The sequence below is a fragment of the Notamacropus eugenii genome, chromosome 1, assembly GCF_028372415.1.
Source record: "Notamacropus eugenii isolate mMacEug1 chromosome 1, mMacEug1.pri_v2, whole genome shotgun sequence".
Taxonomy (NCBI): Eukaryota; Metazoa; Chordata; class Mammalia; order Diprotodontia; family Macropodidae; genus Notamacropus; species Notamacropus eugenii.
The window spans coordinates 156,298,747-156,314,650 of NC_092872.1; the positions used below are offsets into that span (position 1 = coordinate 156,298,747).

The 15,904-nt window shown below is 37.8% G+C and overlaps 1 protein-coding gene across 1 annotated transcript in view; it reads left to right on the top strand.

The window, feature by feature from the left end:
• The window catches only part of LOC140509523 (protein FAM169B-like), a 110,632-nt gene that overhangs the window by 77,204 nt on the left and 17,524 nt on the right, over nucleotides 1-15,904 (top strand). Inside the window, 2 exon segments of the mRNA XM_072617101.1 lie at nucleotides 7,239-7,324; nucleotides 9,376-9,550. Coding sequence (XP_072473202.1) covers nucleotides 7,239-7,324; nucleotides 9,376-9,550 — 261 coding nt within the window.

Below are 15,904 nucleotides of genomic sequence, written 5' to 3' on the forward strand. Positions count from 1 at the left end.
CCTCAGGGCAGAATAATATAGGCACTAAGACATGATACAGTGGTACTGCAAGGTAGGTGTATTGTAGAAGTATAATATGAAAAGCACTGAGCATGAATGCTGACTTAGAGGAGGGAGAGAGAATTCCTTGGCTGGTGCTTCACCATTTCTTGGAATCACCAATCATCAGATTTAAAAGGAATTTTAGAGATCTCCTAGAATAGTCCCTTCATTTTTCTGATGAGGAAAAACTCAGGCCTTGAGAGATACAGTGACTTGTCTGAGGTACCACTTCTAATTAGTGTCAAAGGCAGGTTTTAAAACCCAATTTTTTGTGTGTAAAGTACATGCCTCAAAATATTATTTATCATAGTCCCTGACTTCAAGTGTTTTAAAATCTAGTGGAATATGACTAGTTCATATATTTACATATATGAAGAGGAAAAATAATAGAAAACAGTATAAAATGAAATATTAATTAAAATATGATTGAGTACTAGGGTATATGAATAGTAAGTGCTGTGGAAAGTCAAAGAAGGAAGAATCAATTAGAATTATTGGTGAAGTCTTTCAAGAGAATGGAAAATTTGAGTTGGATCTTGCAGGACTGACAGAATTTGGCCAGGCAGACGAGAGAAGATCATTCTTCACATTTGAACCATCATAAGCCAGGGCATGGTGCTGAGAATGAGCAGAAAGGGGTATTCACCTACTTTGTCTTTGAAGAAGACACTCTATCTCACAGCTCGAGGCATTTTCACCGGTTGTCACCTATGCCTGGAATTCTCATCCTTCTCAACACTGCTTCCTAGCTTTCCTGGCTTCTTCTATGGGAAGCTGTTCCAGTCTCCCTAAATTCTAATGCCTTCCCTCCATTGATTATTTCCAACGTATCCTATACGTAACTTGTTTGGACAGAATTATTTTCATGTTGTCACCTTTATTAGCTGTGAACCCCTTGAGAACAGGGATTGTCTTTTGTTTTTCTTTGTATCTGAAGGATTTAGCGTAGTGAGTCTTTTTGGCAAGTCATTCATGGAGAAATTAAATAATAGAAGTGAACAATAATACATGTCATAATTTCAACATGTACTAGCTACCAGATGGGTGTGTGTGTGTGTGTGTGTGTGTGTGTGTGTGTGTGTGTGTGTATATATATATATATATATATATATATATATATATATATATATATACATACATAAATATACAGTTCATGTTGTTTTTGTAGTCATAATGATCGACTTGCTCTAAGCCATCCACACAAATAACTGTTGAAGAGAATTTTCTTATATGCAAAGATAACTAGTTTATATAACAGATCTAAACTACGATTTCATCTTGCCTCGTTACCATAAATATTTAACTAACCTAGACTTCCTTTTTTTTTTCTTCAGAGGGCATTACTCCCCCCTTCTAAAAAATAATCCTTAGGGGCAGCTAGGTGGCGCGATGAATATAGAGCATTGGTCCAGGAGTTAGGGGGACCTGAGTTCAAATCCAGCCTCAGACACTTGAGACTTAACTAGTTGTGTGACCTTGGGGAAGTCACCTAGCCCCAGTTGCCTTGCCTTCCGCCCTCCAAAAAACAAATTAAAAAACCTCCAGACAAATAAAAAATAATCCTTAGTGACACCTCAGAAACAACATACCATTCATTCTATGCTCAAGGATTCATGTTAGGCTTTGCTGATTTGAATGTGTTCAGCTTTCCAACAAAATATCCAGTGCAACCATTTTTATTCCTATTTTATCTCAGGTTATATCCTGTGTTATTGACCAAGTGCTAATGCTCTTTAAGACATTTTTTCGTTGTTCTAAAGCTGGTCTGTAGTGTGATTTATTTTGCATTTGCTCAATAAGATTATATTTTATTTTCATCATTGTGTGTATACTTAACAATGTGAGATTTGGCTCTTTAAGCAAGATAAATCTGTTTTGTAACATTAATGTGTGTGACTAATGCTATCTCATGCATTTTCTCTCCAAAGAAATGATTGTATTAGTAAATTGACCTTTTATTGATTCACATTAAACAGAAACATCATCATTATCATTGCTTTATAGACCTTCCATAAGCCACAGTGGGTGAAATTAAAAATTAATAAATGAAGCATTTTTATAGCACCTTCTTTTCTCCTAGAGGACTTCAGCCATTGTGTAACTATTCCCATAGATTACCTAATGTGCCACTGATAGATTCTTTATATTCTCTGCCTATCTTTTCTCCCACTTTCCCATAGTCCTTGCAGAAGCTACAGGGGGCTGCAGAGGACTGAGGTCCATTTTATATGCCCTGAATTTTGTTTTTAATCAGAAATTCTAAGCTAATCATTTCCTCCCAAGATCCCTATTATTTCTACTCCAACAGCTAGTTTCTCTTTGCTTGTCCAGCCCAGAATCACGATGTCTCTGGCTGATTTTTTTTTCACCTTTTGAAGAATGAGGCTTTTATTAAGAGAATTCAAGAATTTATTAGCTATTTTTTTTTTTTTAAAGAAGAGACTGCTTCAGGAGATGTTTAGGCAAAGTTCTCTGCCATTATGATATCATGCCGCCATACTGAGTTTTATAAATTCATCCATTTCTTCATTCTAGTATGGTGGCATATAGTATATTCCCATTATAATGTTGCTTCTCCTTATCCTTCCCATTTAATATTACCAGAATATTCTTTCACCATGCTTCTTTTCTTGTTTCTGGTTTCCTCTACATGATCTGTTTTCTTCTAGCATGGATCATATGCCAGGTCTCAATGACAGCTTAGCCCAGTGCCTGGCACTATAAAGATGCTTTAAAAAATGCTTGTTAATTGATTGAATAAATGGTAGGTCTCACTGGTAAATTTCCGTGCATCAAGATCTTATGTTCACTTTGATTGAAATGTGTTCTGCATGTTTTTAGGCATAGGCATGTGAGGCAATGCACATGGTTAGTCCTGCCCCTTTCATCGGTTATTTTCTTTTCCTAATGGACCTAGCTGCTGGTACTCGTCTCTCCATGCTTCGATTACTAATGTAACATATATTTTGGCATTTATGTGGGCAGTATAAATGGGCAATTTTCTTCCTTTCTTTTTGTTTTCAGTTTAAAGACTACTGATTATATTAGTCCCTAGACACACCCACACCCACATACACATGTATGTATGTACACATGGACACACATATAAAGATACATATATGCACAGCAACACTCTACGTTTATATACAGATTATATATTTATAGTCATATTTATGTATATGTAAACAATTATACATACATGTGTATATATATATGTGTGTGTATATGTATATATACATATATACATATGTATGTATGTATATATTTAATGTAAGCTAAATTTTAAACTCATTATATTTATTTCTTCCCTGGCCACAGAGTTGTCATTTATATAGCTTAAGTCCTGAACTAGAAATCCAAGTCCTATTCTCAGACATCATCTTCTTAGCCAGATAATCGTGCCTTTCTGTTCCAAAACCCCCACCTTCAACTGACAGCGGTGATGAAAATTTTGCCCTTGCCTTAAGGTTTTTAGGTTTTTGCCCAGGACCTCTTAATGTATCGCAGTACTCAGTACTCTTTGGATTCCTTCATTTGTCCCCGCATGAATCTCTAGAAGTGAGTTGTGATTGTCATGTTTGACAACTCTTAGGATACTTTCCAAAACATCCTGAATAAATGTTCTTATCAGGTTGCCTTGAGTAATGAATGCCTCTGTACCCCTCTGTACACAGGGATTCACCAGACCATTTCTTGTCACTTTATCCTTGGACCTGACCAGGACTAGACCTGTGGCCATGTGGCCTTCTAGGTCCTTGGGTGCTACCTTTTGACTGAGTCCAAATTTTACAGAAAAATTCTTTTATTAAGAGGATTTGTTCTATGAAGTTTGGACTCAGTCAAAGGGCTGCACTTGAGGCTCTAGAGGGCCACATGTGGCCTCAAGGCCACAGATTCCTTACTACTGAGATAGCCTTTCTCTTTGCTTCACTTATGAGTCCTCTTAGTTAATCAATAAATCAATCTACAAGCATTATTAAGCTGCTACTATGTTCCATACATTATACTAGACGCTTGCTGTACAAAGACAAAAATGAAACACACTACCTGCCTTATACTCGGAGGAGATTAATGTTCTTAACAACATTTTCTATAAAAACAGAGAATTAGAAACAAAGGAGAGGTCCATCTTTTGCGAAATGGCTAAACGAAGAGTAGTGAACAAATATTATTGTGCTGGTAAGAAATGATGAACATAAAGAATTCAGAGAAGTATGAGCAAACCTATATGAATGGATTCCGGGTGAAGTAAGAACTACAAAAAGAATATACATACTATCTGTAGTGCAAATGGAAAGAAAAACCAAAACAAGAAACCAAATGTTGCATCATTAAATGACCAAATAACCCTGATGAGAAATGAGAAAAACGCATCTCCTTCCCACTTTGCAAAGGTAAAGGAATGGAAGTGTGAAATATTTTATTTTGTGAGGCACAAAATTGATATATTGATTGATTTTTTGCTGAATAGCTCTTTTTTTTTTTATTTTTAATCATATAACGGATAGCTCTCTGGCTAGGGGAGGAGATGATCAGGAAATGTACAAAAGATATTAATACAAATACAATTGAAAAAGAAACAGTCCTTGTTCTTAAGGACTTTACATTCTATTGAGGAGAAATGTACAAGAAAATACAATTATAATTAAAGTAAATGGAAGGGGGGAGGGAGGAAATAGCAGCTGGGGAGGATGAGGAAAAATCCGATGGAGGAGATGGCATTTGAACTGAATTTTGAAGGAATTTAAGGACTAAGAAATAGAAGTAAAGAGAGAGTACATTCTGTGCGTGGATATAGTTTGTACACAGGAAAAGAGATGGGAGTTGGGGGCCATGTATATGGTCTGACAACGAGGCCACTTTTTGCCAGTACATAATGCGTCTGGAGGGAGCTCATGTGTAGCAAGCTTGGAAAAGTAGATTGAAGGCAGAGTGAGAAAAGCTTTAAATCCCAAACAGAATTTTATGGTTTATTGTAGAGGCAAGAGAATGTCACTGGACATTCTTGAGCATGAGAGTGACACAGATGGGACAGTGAATTAGAGCATTGGGCCTGGAGTCAGGAAGACCTGAGTTCAAATCCGGCCTTAGATATTTACTGTCTGTGTGATCCTGGTCAAGTTGCTTAACCCCTTTCTCCCTCAGTTTCTTCAAATGTAAAATGGAGATAAGGATAGAACCTGCCTCCCAAAGTTGTGGAGATGAAATGAGATTTGTAAAGCACTTTATAAACCTTGAAGCACTCTATAAATGCAAGCTACTATTAATATTATTAGAATGATCACTTTTGCAACTTGGTAGGAGATGAATTGGAAAAGAGAGAGATTTTGAGGCAAGGAGAGTAATATGAATAGTATTGCTGCAATTCAAGTGAGAGGTGATAAAGGCTTCACTAGGAAGGGGGCCAGGTGAGCAGACAGACGGAGGGCAGGTTTTAGACGTGTTAGGCAATTTAATTTGCCCAATTGCTGAATTAGACCTTTGAGAAAAGAGTTTAGGACAGTTTTAGTTCACACTCCTGTTAGTGAAGATGGAGGGGGATTGAAGAGCGACTCTTTGTGCTATGAGTTTTCATTTTGGTTTGTTATTTTAATCTGCTTTGTATTTTCTCTGTAGTTATTAGCAGTCAACTCCCTTAGAGAGCTTGGGGTATGTGAGGGGTAAGGGTGAGGGTGGGGAGAGATGCTGTGTGCTTATTCTGTTAGCACCAGGGTGGAGAAGTTGGAAACCATATCTCCTTGGACACACCTGAGAAAAACTCAAGATCAAAGGCACTGGGTGGAGCTGGCAAAAGGAGGAAAAGACTATAGAAAATGCCAACTGGTGGTGATGACTGAGTCTAAAAAAATGTAGATTTCAGTTCAAGCACTGAAAAATAACTTAAAAGACCCCGCCCTATAACAACCTGCTCTCCAAGGGTATAATGATGAAAGTGAAAAACTCACCCTTGCCCAGGGTGTCAGTTAAGTATCATTTTTGTGAGTTGTGTTGTGATTTAGGTGCATTCTTAGAAACAGATTATTAGGGCCGTGGGTGCTGAAAGTTCTGTCTTTTGGGGTTTTTTTTTTTTTTGGACAGATCTATAGTTTTAACTGATATTGGGAGCTCTCAATAAGAAAATTCCCTCTACCAAGGAAGATCTTAGCAACTCCTTTGTAATTTGTAATGTAGCCTTAGCAAGTTGCTCACAGACATTATTGTTGAAGGAGGGAGAGGAAAGGATGGAATACACATTTATTAACCCAGACACCTGCTACGTGCCAGGCAGCATGTTAAGTGATTTACAAATATTATCTCATTGGAGCATGTAGATCTTTTGGACCTAAGGCCTGCATCCTATACAGTATACCACACTTCTTAATGTTTAGGTGGCTGGAATTGTCTGTGGGATAGGAGGAGTACTAGATTAGGAGTCAGTGGATCTGTGTTCAAATTCTACTCCGGCTCCTTGACCTTGGCAAATTGTTTTACCCCTCTTGGTCTCAGTTTCCATGTCTATAAGGAGTTTGGACTACATGAGGTCTAGAAACTCTTCTAATTCTAGATAGGAGGAATTCATAATTTAACCATAAAGTACTAAGAGTCAGGAGGATCTGAGTTCAAATCTCAGACACTTGACACTCGCTAGCTGTGTGACCTTGGGCAAGTCACTTAACCCCAGTGGCCTCATCCTGGGTCATCTCCAGTCATCCTGATGAATATCTGGTCACTAGATCCAGATGGCTCTGGAGGAGAAGTGAGGCTGGTGACCTGCACAGCCCTCCCTCGCTCAAAACAAAGTCAAGTGCAAGTCATGTCATCATTTCTCTGATGGCATGAAGGACTAACACACTAAGTATCTACTTTTCCCAGATGAGTGGCTATAATCCATTGAGTCATTGTTCTCAGGACAAATTTGCTGCTCATTTTTTTCCCATGAGGTGCATGGGACCTTAGGGACCTTAGAGATCCATTTTCCACATTTTCCTGATGTGGAAACTGAGGCACAAAGAGGTTAATGACTCGCCCAGAGTCACAGAGCTAGTAAATGTCTGGTCAGGATCTGAACCAAGTGAGGTCTGTCTTGACTTTAAATCCTATGCCCTAACCACTGGGCCATTTATTTGTTGTTCCAGTGGTTCCGGCTCCTTCAAATGCCTTTGTGATAGCTCTATGTGCCTCTATGTAATTTGTCTTTGCTTTTTTTTCTTTTTCAGTCTTAGCTGTTTACCTGAACAAATCCTGGTGGTCCATAGAAGAGATCATGAAAACGTCTGATCCTTCTAGAGAAGGTCTGATCCAGGTGAGAGAACATAATTTTCAAGCAAACTTGGCATACAAGAATTTAACCAAAAAGCATGTTTTTCTCACTCTTTAAGTCAAGCTACCCCACCTTTTCCTTGAAGAGACGTGGTGACAAAATGAATGAAATAGATTGCTTTCTACTCATCTGGCTTCTGCTGTTTCACTCTTTAGACATCTGGCTATTTGCATAGGGCTGTTTTATATTTGTGATTTGCATGTTGGGGTTTTTCAGCTTAATTTCCTTCCTGGTTCCTCCTCCCACAGGTCAGAATTAAACAGATTTCCCGAACTATGATTGTGCAAACTCCTGCTTGCTGGCTTTGGGTTTTTGTCAAAGGAAAAATATATTCCACCATGCTGGAGGGAATCAGAGCAAAGGTTGCCAGGGCTGGACAGTGGGTCATGTTGGTCCGTGAAGGGAGGCTGAGGGGGAAGTTACATATTAAGAAGAATGGTGGGCTATCACTGTTAAAACCCTGTGGTTCCTAGGGAATTTGGTACAAGTGACACCTTGTAGCACCTATGGGGGGAAGGGAGGAGAATTAGGTGTTGCTACTTTTGGGTGCAAAATAGGATTGCCCTCTTCCTTCTGCAGAGGGGCAAGGGATAGATGATTTTTTTCAAAGCCCAGTCCAAGTATAGCACCTGAATAAATTAGCTATTTCATTCAGGTTGGCTTCTGAGATTATTTTTATGGGCCAGTTTTGTTCTGGTACAGTAGTTTAAAAAAACAGAAAAACACACAGACCTAGCTTTTGTTTGAACTGGTTTTGTTAGAGACAAACAAACAAACAAAATTCTTGGGCAGTTGTGCTCATTTGAGTAACAAATTAACTTTGGGGTTTGGGAATAACAAACTGTTGTCCATTTCTTGTCCAAATCTTTGCACCCTTTGACTTTAGGTGTCCCTTCTTTTGCAGGCTAGATGTTTTTATTCTGAATAGTGGTGTGTGTAAGTTGATTCATACTCCAAGTGCCTTGGGGAGCTTACATGAAAGGAATTCTGTGTTGAATCATTTGGTAACATGAATAATCAAGCCCTTGAAAGTCTGTTTTCTAAACTTGATGCTTTTGAATATTGATTTTTTTTAAAAGTAGGATACACCTATACTTTGATTTTATAGTTACATATATAAAACGTAGTACATAATTTCCTTTTCAATAACTACATTAAATTAAGCTTATTCCCCTATAGTATGTTTCTATCAACATCTTAGAATTTCAGCCTTGACTTTTTGTTTCTTACGTAGCATTGTGCATATTAAGAAATTCTCCCTTAAAATCAATTATTTGATAAAGTTCCTAATACACACATACACACACAGACACACACACACACACACAGACACAGACACACACACACACACACACACACACACACACACACACCCACACACCCACACCAGGACACTACTGTAAACCCAGAGAATTATTAGGAGTCAAGGCCCCACAGTTTCCAGTCCTTTAGAGTGGATTGGTCAGCTGTCTATATATATATATACCAAAGTTCATTTGGGCTTATATATAAATGAATACTTTGTCCTAAATCTTACTGAGCCTAAATATAAGATCAAAATTGTTCTTTCTCATGTCACAAAAACTTCTGGAGCCAGGACCTTATTATCTTTTAGAAAAAAAAAAGGGGAAAGTTTTGGTTTCTTTCAAAGGATGTAGAGTATGCTGTTCATATCTTAGAATAGTTTGCTCTCACCTTCAGTGAGCTAGCCTCCAGTGTGATTTTCTTTTCTTTCTTTTTTTTTTTTTAGTTATATATGATACAATACATTTCTACAACCCATAAAGGCTAAGGAAGCTATTATTTGGTATTACCTTCACTCCTCAAAGCCATACCATTAAGAAAAGGCCAAGATAATAAATACCTCTTTAGAAACCATAATTTACCTTTAGTCCTTTGGCATAAAAGGAATTATGTAATGATGGAAAATAGATACTACCCCAACATGTACTCTTATTTCAAATGCAGAGTTTTTTATGTCTGATTTTTATTTCTAGTCTCACTTGGTCTTTCCTATTTTTTTTTCTTTGAAGGTCCAGTCTTTTGGAGAAAGGATTATACTTTTTATTCTTAACTACGTTATTTTTGGAAGATTGGAAAGAAATTTGGATGATGGCATGTTTTTTTTACCTCATTCTGCTGTGGAACATGCAAAAATTCTGTGGAGGAATGGAGCTGCCATTGGTTTTTATACCATCAAGATGAAAGGTGAAATAATTAGTCACATGCTTAAGGTAGCACTGCTGGCTTTGATTGGTCCTGGGTAAGAAGGTAAATCATTCTGGGTGTTTACCTGGATGGTGGTCAGATGGAAATGTTACTATGTATCCCTTTGTTCAGAAACTGATTTGGAGTATTCAACTGAATTATTAGATGATTATCATGTAATATCATCAAGGGTGTATAATCTTGACTCCATTTCTCCAGTTCCCTTATCACCTGTGGGTAGGATGAAAAGTTTCCTTCCTTTGATTCTCCACAACTGACACATACCTATTAGCATTAAAGATTTTAGTGAGTGTATAAACGTTATCTGTCATTACATTTCTTTTCTTTAACATTACCAATTAGCTGTCAGGAGAAAGGCTGTTACTAATACCCGACATATGATGCAAAAAAAGCTAGGACATGCCAAAATTCATAGACATTACCTCAGAAGAGAGTTAGGCTGTGGCAAGAAGGTTAGGCTTATTTTTAGGGACTGTGACCAGCAAGAGTGTGGAACATGAATACTTTTCCAAATAAATTTGATAGCTTAATCTTCATTTGAAAATGCTTCATCTCTCAGTGTAATTGTTTAGATGCTTTGTCAACAAATCTTAAACCCAGCCTTTCCCAAAGTATACCCTTTCAGATTCTGTAAAGGTTGAAGTTTCAATAAAAATAAATTTCCTCTGTGTACCATTATGGGTATAGTGTTACCTGAATTAAATCTTTCTCTAGGGTAATCTAAAGTCTGATTTTAGTTTTAAACCATGTTCACACTGTGTACACATTCCAGTTGCCCAGAATTGTATAAATCTGTCTTTCTCACCATTTCCCGCCCCCCTTTACCATGTTATCTGTGTTTTTCCACCCAGGAAGTCATTTTAGTTAATTGTTTGCCAGGATCAACTGGAGAAGCTTGAAATCCTTATCTTTGTTTGATCGTGTGTGTGTGTGTGTGTGTGTGTGTGTGTGTGTGTGTGTGTGTGTGTGTTTGTGTCTTGGTTACATTGATTTTACATATCCTTATCACTGCAAGATGAGAACAGAGGAGTACAGTGGAATGGTTAAAATGGAAGAGAACACTGATGTGTTTCTTCTTTCCTGGGACCCTTATCAGCTGTCATCTCCCATCAGCTACGTTATCGTAAATCAGCAGCAGAATCAGTTATGCCACGGGGCTCACTTTGATATTTTCAGTAGCAGATTATCATAAACAAGCCACTACAGAAGCCTCTGTCTTGAAGAGCTGTACCCTAATGATATGAGACTAGAAATGTTTTCATTTTGTCCCACACATATAGATTCTGTTCAGGATAGCACTCATTACTGTTTCCGTGTTCTTCTGGAGATGACTTTCTTTGATAAAATGTTAAGCTCCTAGGGAGTAGGAATTGTTTCATTCTTTGTATTTGTCTCTTCTGTGTCCAGCAGAATACCTGCCACATGTAGGTACTTAATAAAGGTTTGAGATTGCTGGATGACTTTGCTGGTCTCCCCTCAGTGTTTGCTGAAGGGAAAAGGGAATAAACATTTATTCAGCACTTCTGTGGTCCAGGCACACTGTGCTAAGTGCTTTTTACAAATATAATCTCCTTTGATCCTCACAACAACCTTGCTAGATAGGTACTGTTATTATTACAGTTGAAGAAACTGAGGCAAACAGAGGTTAAGTGACTTGCTGCGGGTTACATAGCTAATAAGTACTGGAGGTCAGATTTGAACTTAAGATCTTCCTGACTCCACCTCCAGCACTCCATCTGCTGCACCCGTCAGCTGCCTGTATCACTGACTGGGGCTGTTTTTAGTGTCCAGCATACATATTTTCTGCATTACTGGCAATGTTTCCAAATTGAGTAAAATCACAGGATAGAATCACAAAATACTAACTAACTCTTGAAAAGATCTTAAAGATCATCTTGTCTGGCCCCATTATTTTCCAGATCAGGAAACAAAGAAAACCCAAAGAGAACATTTACATTTTTTCTGCTTCTATAAGGTGGATCCTGTGGATTTTTAGAAACTTTCTCTGGCTATTTGATATCTTTCTGGCTGAATAGATTCATTTTATAAAGTGAAAATAATCTATTAGTGACATTCTCAGAATAAATTAAATGGGTTAATATGTATTAACTTCCTTCAGAATTAGAGAAAGAAAACAAATACTCCCGTCATGGATTGTCTACTCAATTTTTTTTCTTTTATTTTGCCTATGTATCCTGTTTCTCATTTGAAATATTTTTCAAGAATCAAAACAAAGTTGTTTTTATTGAGCTACACACTACAATAAAAACATTTTTTCATGTTCAGTAATTTTTTTCAGAAGCCTTCAGAGAAAATGCTTACTCTTTGTTTTGTTTTGCTAAGATTGGCATTCTTAAGATCACATGGCTCAAGGAATTAATTCCTTAAAGGACTCCTAAGAATTAGTAATAGTTTAAAATAAGTCTTTTAGCATTGCATATAGTGTGCTAATGTGATATATAATCTATGTGTATATACAAATGTGTAGTATATACATGGATATATGTATAGTTATATATCCATATATGCTCTACTTCCCTTCCTCTCTTTTCTTTTTTCCCCTCCCTTCCTTGTTTTCCCCTCCTTCCCTCCCTTCCTCCCTTTTTTCCTTATCCCTTTTTCCCTCCGTGTGATTTATTTTTTGATAGGATGTGGTAGGATGTGGTAACTCAGCACCTTTTCTGTAATATATAATATACTTGAAAATGAAGTGAATATAGTAGCTTTTTTATAACAAGAGCCCCCAATTAATTATACATTCTGAATATGAAAAAGTGATGGGAGAAAACGTGACTTTCTAATCTGATAGAGATCCCTTATTTGCTACTCTAATACTGTTGTTGGAAAAATAATGGGAAATGTATTCCCTGTGTTTCTCTTCCTTTAAAGTTGAAGGGGTGGGTGGAGCCAAGATGGTGGAGTAGAAGGACAGACCTGCTCTAGCTTTCCCCCATAGTTCTTAAAATACCTGTAAAAAGTGACTATAAACAAATTCTAGAGCAGCAGAAGCCACAAAATGACAGATTGAAACACATTTCCACCCCAAGACGGCCTGGAAAGCCAACAGGAAAGGTCTGTCACGCTGAACTGGGATTGGAGCACAGCCCACTGTGGGCCATGCAGCAAGGACAGGACTAGAGCAGGCTTCAAGGCACTGAATCACGGGTAGCTGCTGTAGCTTCCAGATTTGTCAACCCACAAATTCCAAAGACAACTTTAACGATCAGTAAGAAAGCTCTTTCAACTGGGTGAGAGGGGAGCACCAGTCTGCCCCCAGTCCTGGCCCTAGGGTGGTGGCAGTCACTGCAGCAGCAGTGTCCACTGGGGGAATCTAGTGGCTGATCTGGGTCTCAGTACTGAGTGGCAGTCCTGAGGTGAGGAGGAGTGCTAGCATGGTGGAGCTGGTGGCAGCTGTGGAAAGGGAATTCTGTTCACAGTTTCAGGGCAGGAAAGAGTGCTTTTGCTTGCTCACAGATCAGAGCACAGGCCAAGAGAGGAGTAAACTCCTTTCCCTTGATTGTGCCACCTTGGAGGAACTGAAAACTTACAGGTCCCTAGAGATATCAGAGAATAGCTGCCCAAAACCTCTGAATAATGGGGGAGTATACCCTCCACTTGACAAAGGACTCAAAAGTCAAGTAGCTGGCTGGGAAAATGCCCAAGGAATGGAAAAAAAATAAGAGTATAGAAAGTTACTTTCTTGGTGAAAAGGTATTTTCTTCCATCCTTTCAGATGAGGAAGAACAAAGCGTACCATCAGAGGAAAACAGCAAGGTCAAGGCTTCTACATCCAAAGCCTCCAAAAAATATGTAAAAATATGCAATGGTCTTAGGTCATGAAAGAACTCAAAAAGAATTTTGAAAATCAGGTAAGAGAGTGAAGGAAAAATTGGGAAGAGAAATGAGAGCAATGCAAGAAAATCATAAAAAGCAAGTAGACACCTTGCTAAAGGAAACCCAGAAAAATGGTGAAGAAAATAACACCTTTAAAAATAGACTAACCCAAATGGCAAAAGAGGTCCAAAAAAGCCAGTGAGGAGAAGAATGCTTTAAAAAGCATAATTGGCCACATGGAAAAGGAGGTTTGAAAGCTCATAGTTCTTTAAAAATTAGAATGGAGCAGATGGAAGCTAATGACTTTATGAGAAACTGAGAAATTATAAAACAAAATCAAAAGAATGAAAAAAGAGAAGACAATCTTCATGAAATATCTCATTGGAAAAACAACTGACCTGGAAAATAGATCCAGGCGAGATAATTTAAAAATTATTGATCTACCTGAAAACCATGATCAAAAAAGAGCCTAGACATCATCTTCCAAGAAATTAGGGCAGAATTTCAGAAAACTGCCCTGATATTCTAGAACCAGAGAGTAAAGTAGAAATGGAAAGAATTCACTGATCAACTTCTGAAAGAGATCCCAAAAGGAAAACTCCTAGGAATATTGTAGCCAAATTCCAGAGTTCCCAGGTGAAGGAGAAAATATCACAAATAGCCAGAAAGAACAATTCTAGTATTGTGGAAATATAATTGGGATAACACAGAATTTAGCAACTTCTACACTAAGGGATTAAAGTGCTTGGGATATGATATTCAAGAGGTTAAAGGAGATAGGATTAAAACCAAGAATCACCTACCCAGCAAAACTGAGTATTATACTTAAGGAGAAAAAAATGGAATTTTAATGAAATAGAGGACTTCCAAACATTGTTGTTGAAAAGACCAGAGCTGAATAGAAATTTGACTTTCAAATAGAAGAACCAAGAGAAACGTGAAAATGTCAACAGGAAAGAGAATCCTTGAAGAGTGCATTAAAGTTGAACTGTTTACATTCCTGCATGGAAAGATGTTATTTGTAACTCGAGATCTTTTTCAGTATTAGGGTAGTTAGATGGCATATATGTAGGTGTGTTTGGGTATGTTTGTATGTATATGCATATTATATATGTGTAGGTATGTATATGTATATGGGTGTATGTATGTATGTATATACATAGACAGAGGGCATAGGGTGAACTAAATATGAAAGGAGAATACCAAAAAAATAAAATTTACTGTTGAATGGAATGTACTAGGAATAAGATCATCTCACATAAAAGAGGCAAGAAAGAGCTTTTACAGTGGAGGAGAAGACGGGGCAGGGGGACATGAAAGGAAATAACTGAGCCTTACTTTCATGGGAGTTGGCTTAAGGAGGGAATGACACACACTCAATTGGATATGGAAATCTATTTACCCTGCAGGAAGGCAAGGGGGAAGGAGATAGGAGAGGAAAGATAACAGAAGGGATAGCAAATTGGGGAAAGGGATAATCAGAAGCAAACATGATTGTGGGAGGACAGGTCAGAGGAGAGAATGGAATAAATGGAGGACAGGATAGGACAGAGGGAGATGTGGTTTAGTCTTTCTCAACATAACTATTATGAAAGTGTTTCGTGTGGCTGCATACATATAGCCTATATTGAATTGCTTGTTTTCTCAATGAGGGTGGGTGGGGAGGGAGGAAGGGAGAGAATATGGAACTCAAAGCTTTAATAATGAATGCTAAAAATTGTTTTAGCATGCAAATAGAAAATAAAATGTACTGGCAATGGGACATTGAAATCTATTTCACCCTACAGGAAAATAGAGAGAAGGGGGGATAGAAGAAGGGGAGGGGGTAGTAGGAAGACAGCCCGGAAGAAGAGGTAGACCGGGTGTATGCTGTCCTGGGGTGGGGGGTGGGGGGTGGGGAGAGACGGGGAGAAAATTTTGAATTCAAATTCTTGTGGAAGTGAGTGTTAAGAAATGAAAAATAAATTATATGTTAAAAAAATAAAGCCGAAAGAGTGCATATGTTTAGAATGAACAATGGTGGAAATTGGTAGCATTAAGATGAATTAAGCCAGATATAACTTGGCGTCCCCCACCCCCCAACTCAGAAAAACTTCTAGTTTGCCTTCAAGGGGAGTTTATAGTTCAAAAATCTGGTACAGTTACTGATCTTTTCAAAGCCACGGTCTCCGGCCTTGATTTTTGTTACAGTATTAGGTCAAGTTGAGAGTTGCCACTTGATAGAAAGGAAGTATAGCACCCGACTTTTCTCTTGAATATTCGGTGATATAGTTAGGCCTCAATAGACCAGGCTTCATTGATTCAGAATAGTTTGTCCTAGGTCAGGTAGAAGTTTCTACCTTTTCACTTGGCTTCTGTGTATATTGATAAGATCAGTAAAGAACACAAATTGCTTTTCAAGGGCCATGTTTAACCTACTTAGAACAATCTCTTTTTTTTAAATTTTTTTTTTTTTAAGTTTTCAACATTTGCTTTTATAAGGCTTTGAGTTCCAAATTT